Here is a 6,466-nt window from a genome sequence, read left to right as displayed (position 1 = left end):
TCCCGTTCCAGTTGCAGCTCTGAAAAGAATTTCCACCTGGACTCCAGTAGATGTATGCAAGGAAGACAGACGATGACAGCATCAGGGAACAGCATCTCACACTTTGAACTGCATCACACAAGGCTCTCGGTAGACACTGTCACATCACGGGTCACTTACACAGCACAACTATGGACGTTTCAGCAATTTATTTTCTGATATAGCTTCCAACACAAAATACAATTTTTAAAAATTTAAGACTACACACCTAAACTCACATATTAGCCACTACTGACAAATTCCCCTTCCCCCAAAAAAAACCCAAACAGAATTATTTTGCTACTTTTGTCTCCAAAAAAAGCACAATAGCATCTTTGAAAATAACACTGTATAAAATCTAGATTAAAATCCATAATGGAATAGTAGTCATACACCTCAATAAATTGGTAACAATACTCAAGATATCAGATACTGAAAACCAGTATTATTTAAGAGCTGTTCTTGCGGTCTAAAACTAACACCTTTGCACAAATTGGTAATAAATCAATTCATGTTGTTGAAAAACAGATAATTCTCAATTTTCAAGAAACATGAAGTGGCTATTTTCCATCTGTATGGACTAGGAGAGTATCAAGTGAAATAACTACTGTTTGCATTTGTTTCTGCTGGTTTTCCTATAGGCCCATTGAAGCAATTCTCAGAAGCACATTTGAAATATGCAATTCTGCATCATTCCACTTAGTACCTACGCTCAGTCTAACTGCTAGGGAAGTCTGTGCACTTGCCTGATATCCTCTATAAATACTTCTGACTGGCAGCTGTCCTTCCATAATTCCACAGCTTTAGTTCAAATCTATCTTCAGTCTTTCCCTCGGTAAGAAGCATCTATGCTGCAAGGAACTAACGCAAAGAAAATACAAAATTGGTCAGGAAGAACTTCTGATGGACTGAAAATAAACATGATTGAGGGTTGTCATCTGCTTTTGCACGTCTTTCCAAAGCAGAGTGAACATCTCAAAAATTACACTGAAAAAATGTAATAGCTTACAAGAAAAAAAAAAAAAGAAAAAAAATCAGGCTCCATGTGGTTAAGACCACAAGAGATCCTTAGCATATGGGTCACTTTTACAGACATTGAGTCACACTCATGGAATCATTCAAACACAGAGAACCAGCCCTTGTGTAACTCCATGTCAAAGGAGCTGCTTCCACCTGCAGTGAGACTAGTTCTGTATCTTGGTAAAATTAGCCCTTGCTCCTTTTTAGAAGCACTTCCGTATTTTCCCTCCCAAGCATAACATTTTGAGCTACACGGAACTAAAATGACATTTTTTGTCTAAATTTTAATACAAAAAAGGTCTCACCACGTCCCAACTCTAATAAACTAAGGGGAACAAGCAACAGCAATACACTAAGGGGCTGCATTTTTCTTCTGTGCGACAGAACTAAACAATTCCAGGAGGCAGGGCTGGAAAAGTGTTCCAATGCCCTTTCTCCAAGGGAGCATAACCAGCCTCCACAGAGAACATCCATCACTTCTCAGTTTGACCTGCATGATTTGCACCAGCAATATAAAAATGTGAACAACGTGTCAAGCTGTGGAAGTTCTGCTTGCATGAATAACTTGGTGAGCAATATCTAAGCTGTTCTGAAGGGAACGTACGCCAGAGAGGCCTGTAACTGAAGCTCAGCCAATACACGTTTGTTGCCATAGACTTCAAAAGACAAAACTCCTATTGACTGAGAAGAAACCCACTTATTATCCAAAAGTTTGTATTTATTATCTGTTTCAAAGGAGCTCCTCCCTTCTTTTCTCCTATTCTCTTACCTTTTTAATAACTTCTGTTCTTTTTATATTTCGCACAACGAGGGAGGAAATAATTACATGCTTCTCTGCTGACAACTGGTACTTCTCCTCCTCTTGCAAATGGAAACAGCAACTAATTCCCCTCCTAATATTTACTTCAGTATGTGTCATTCTCCTCTGTCAGTTTATGCTCAATAGAAAGTTAGAGAATAAAAAGGATTATGTTGTTCCTTTAGAAATTTATTTATGAATAGAACATTTTTAGACACTTAAAATAAAGTGGGTTTTTTAAAAAATCTTTTAACTTTGAGAAAGATCATTCTAGATCCCTGCAGTGATGTACTGCAAAGCTTAGGTTAAAGTAGAACACCTACTTTGAGGCAGAAAAATACGTCCACACAAATGACACTACTACTCAACTATTTTACTTCAGTCACATACAGAGCTATTCTACACTGACTAGTCCGAAATATTCATGCAATCAAATTTTATTGGCATCAACAGTTACGGCAGGTGAATTGCAGAGTCGCATGCAGGAGCATTCATAAAAGCAACATTTTAGAATCACATGTGGGAGAGTTCACACAAAGTCTACCACAGTTATCTCAGAATAAAATCCACTAGGCTTATTTTGTGCCATTAACTTCGATGAGACAGCGTACTGCAGCCTGTTTACTACTTTTACAGGAACAGGAAGAGATCACATTTTCCAGGTGTAGTTCTTCAACACTATAAAGGATCATCAAGGTTTGCCATTTGCATTATTCAGAGCTGCACACATTCTGCTCGTCTCATTGATCAAGTCAGTTTTTGGACTGTAAAAAAATAAAATCAAATAATGGATTTGCAAGGTTTTTTTGCTTTACAATTCACTAGAACAAGAAACAGTTGTTGACATGTACACCATTTTATTTTAAGGACACAGCAATCACATTGACAACAACCAAACCATTACTTGAACACTGTAAGCTTTTCTCTAGGAACTTAACTTGCACACAGTTAGATCTGAAAGCATTTTAAACAGTATCTTGGGGGAAAACACAGCAAACTTTAAATATATTAACTTCAAACTTTATGTGCTTATCTCCTCTTTTTGGTAGCTGGTGGCAGTTAAAGCTCTTCAAAGTCATGGCCACTTGTATTCATCGCTTCAGGGTGCATTACCCTTCCCATGAATAACACAGTACCTGTGGAAAAAGTGGGGAGAAAGGGATGGAAAGATGTCAGAACCAGAAGGAAAAGTTGAGGTTATAAGATGGTGAATGCTGATAGTAAGTTCTACAGTATGTGGTGCACAATTTTTACAGGAATGTGTATCTCTCAGCTTGGTAGCCACGAAAGGCAATGGATGAACAGCGCTGGAGAAGAGGACGTCTGTGTTCAGAACTGATCCGGTACAAACACAAACAGTGAAATCCTCCGCACCCCAGTGCCCCTCTGCTTGTTCCAACAGCTTGACTGAAAGCTCAGAAACCAACTCAAAGGTTTGCTTCCGTTTCAATGTTCTGATGAAGGCCCATGAACAACTGCCACTGACATCAAGTGGTCATGACACAGTAGTGGTTTCCAGGCTGGGGTGGCAGCTAACCTTAAATGGAGCGTGAACCCCTCTCATCAGAGAAACCTTCATGATCACTTCTGACCCTCACATGCCTGAGGTGCTGGACAATGTTCCTCGTAGAATTAAAAGTGAGCTCCAGAAGCCACCACCACAGTCAATTAACGATTATTAATAGAGAGATACTTTGAGTTCACAGATTTACTCCACATTAGAACATGCAACCCACAACAAGGAATTCCCTATATCCATACTACTCCCCTATGCTATTTAATCACCAGTTACACCTTTCCCATTTTATACACACAGAGTATTATGAGTACTTAAGGTATTCTTGAGAATAAAGGTACCCTTCACAGATTTCTTTTAAAATAAGGTTTCTTGATTAGTAATGAGTTTTAAGACATTCGTTACTGGTGATTCCTCCTTCTACCTGCAGCAAGGTCTGTGCAACATTAAGGACTGCCCCAAAGCTATCAAGCTCTATTTTGCTCTGATTTAAACTTCATTGCAAGCAGTTTTTTGTATATTGAGTAGGAAGGTGAGATAACCTCTTCCAGATGCATTTTTGCCTGAGTATATGTCCACAACAGCAAGGATACTCAACTTCGTTTTGGTGAAAAGAAACCCCTAAGAGTTGGTACCATGTCTTGCACACAAGTGACCCTACCTGGCTAGACTGTAATCATTACTGCCATCTAAATGGTTTAATGAACACTGAGACCCACGATGGGGATCTCAAATACATAAAATAAATCGTCAAACTGAACCTTCCAGAGTTTGCTGGTAGAACATGTAAGATATATGTAAAATATGATTGTCCGTGGGTGCGTAGTGATGTTTTGCCACTCTGTCATATCCACATCATTAAGCCAAATTACCAATATGAAACTAAGGAATTACTTAATCATTGCCCATTTTGCTAGTGAGTGCTGTTCTCATCCATTGCCTGCCACTGAACACTTCAAGAGTACAAGAGAATTATTCATAGCTGTAATATCTGTCCATTATGCAAATCATTTGGTAGCTGGAACATCTCTCACTGATTTTACTACAGCCAAGCTCTTATGGAATGCAACGATTATGGATATTCAGGGCAGTAACACTCTGTTCTCTGAAGGAAAAAGTTGAATTTTTCTTCCCTAGGGTTTTTAATCACAGAATTGTGAAAATTTTTTCAAGATTATGTCAGATTTTGGTGGCTGCCTCAGAGAAACTTTAAGGAGACACAGAAAAGGTCAGCCTTTCAATATTAAGTATTTTAAGGCAAATTAAGGAAAATTCATAATACAAGGCCAGTTCATTGATGAAAACACGTAATTTTCTTATGTATACTTGATGCAATACTGTGAAAAATGTAAAAGATTTTGCTATATTCTCACCTGTTCTTCTGTTTCTGACCAAAAAGAAAAAGGGATGATCAACTATAACTTGGGGATACAGCACTGCCATTCTGCTAATGGCAATCATTCCTAAAGGAAAAAGAACATAGGCAACTTGTCAAATATCACTGCACATCCTCCTGCGCTTCATGAGATCCTTGTGAAACTCATGAGCAGACACCGAAGTCCCACGCTCTCAGCTCTAAACATCACCAAGAAATTGCATGAAAAATCTAACTGAAAATGGAAGGGACCTACAGAGTAATTGCATGCCTATTTATGCTTTAAGAATGATTAACAACAGAGAGTGGCACCATTTCCCAGGCTGAGGGAGCAGCTTATAAATTTTAAGATCCAGAACCTTAAGAGAGTTATGACTCCCACTCACTTGTAGAAAGAAAATGCATTATGTTAGACAGCACTGCTGACCTGTTTTAAACAGCTCCAAGCCTGTAGTAACCCTTAATAAGTATGGAATATGCAACAACCAAATGGGCTGATCTTGCAGCTTCTAACTTGAGTCTTTAAATAATGCAGAGGTTGAAAGTAAAATTAACTGGGAATCAGGCAAAATTTGGCTCTTTGTTATTTTTATTTGGAGATGCATTGATTTCTTCAGGACATTATTATTTGCCAGTGTTTCATTTACTTTTGCACTTTCACTGTACTGTTAATAAAGTCATGCATGCCAGTAATCTCTGTCCATATTAATGTTACAATTCAAGCCAGTTACTGATATTCATGACCAGGGAGGTCATTCTTCCTTTCCTCAAAAACTGGTACGAGTAGAGGCAGTTAGAAATCACCTAATGATACACAGTGGCAAAACCCCATAAACTTATTTTCAGGAAAAGCATGTGATAACCAAGAAAACCAACCACCTGGCCTCCTAGCATTAGGAGTGGCCAGCCACGTTTTCACATTTAGCACTTCCCACCTTGCATGTCTGCATATGAACTTATTGCGAAAAATTATGACTGCTTAAATTCCATAAAGAAAATACAAACTGCAGTCTGTACCCTCCTGACAATCAGAAGCAAAATAAGGGAGAAGGTTTTCTACAGAAAGCTCAACATTCTTTGTGAAACACACCATGTTAAAAACCATGCTAACATTTTTCATTTCCAGAATTCTCTTCTGAAAAGCAGTATACTTGCTATGCTGTGCCTTTGTCCTACATGCTCTTTAGCTTTCCTGGCTGTACAGCAAGTCAGTTTGACAAAATTAACACAGAATAACCAGACATTTGATTTAGTTCTGCTTTTCAATCCGGTACCTGAGGCAGCAGCAGCTTCTGATCCTTCCTCATTAACTTCTAGAAATGCCTTGTGAAATGCCTTTGCAAGGTAAAGTTCTTTGTTATCTGGAGAGGAAAAGGAAACATATTTCAAGTGGCTCAACAGTAAGATAGAATTATTTAAAAAACCCCAAACCAAACACTGATCCCCCCACCCCCCACCTCATTATTCACCTTCTATACCAAGTAGGGCAGGATAAGAGCTTTGCCTATAGGAGTTGCATTAAAATATTGTGTTGGGTTTGTGTGGTGGGGCTTTGGTAGGAGGGGAGAGGGGCCTACAGGGGTGGCTCATTATCCTACTTTAATTTAATTGGTACCTAATTAAATTGATCTTTTTCCCCAAGTCGTGTCTTTTTTGCCCGTGACCATAACTGGTGAGTGATCTCTCCCTGTGTTGTCTCAACCCACCAGCCTTTCCTTGTGTGTTCTCCTCCCCATCC

General features: G+C 38.8%; 1 protein-coding gene across 1 annotated transcript in view; it reads right to left on the bottom strand.

Moving 5' to 3' along the window:
• Positions 1-2,674: 2,674 nt before the first annotated feature.
• The window catches only part of SERPINI1 (serpin peptidase inhibitor, clade I (neuroserpin), member 1), a 23,585-nt gene continuing 19,793 nt past the window's right edge, over positions 2,675-6,466 (bottom strand). Inside the window, exons 6-8 of the mRNA XM_010151389.1 lie at positions 6,003-6,089; positions 4,727-4,816; positions 2,675-2,973 (exon numbers count right to left, since the gene is read on the bottom strand). Coding sequence (XP_010149691.1) covers positions 2,897-2,973; positions 4,727-4,816; positions 6,003-6,089 — 254 coding nt within the window. The 3' untranslated portion in view covers positions 2,675-2,896. The remainder of the gene's footprint in view (positions 2,974-4,726; positions 4,817-6,002; positions 6,090-6,466) is intronic.

This window comes from Eurypyga helias, unplaced genomic scaffold (genome assembly GCF_000690775.1).
Source record: "Eurypyga helias isolate BGI_N326 unplaced genomic scaffold, ASM69077v1 scaffold10105, whole genome shotgun sequence".
NCBI lineage: Eukaryota > Metazoa > Chordata > Aves > Eurypygiformes > Eurypygidae > Eurypyga > Eurypyga helias.
Note: the sequence above shows the minus strand (reverse complement) of the source record. Positions and strands in the feature narration are given on the sequence as shown.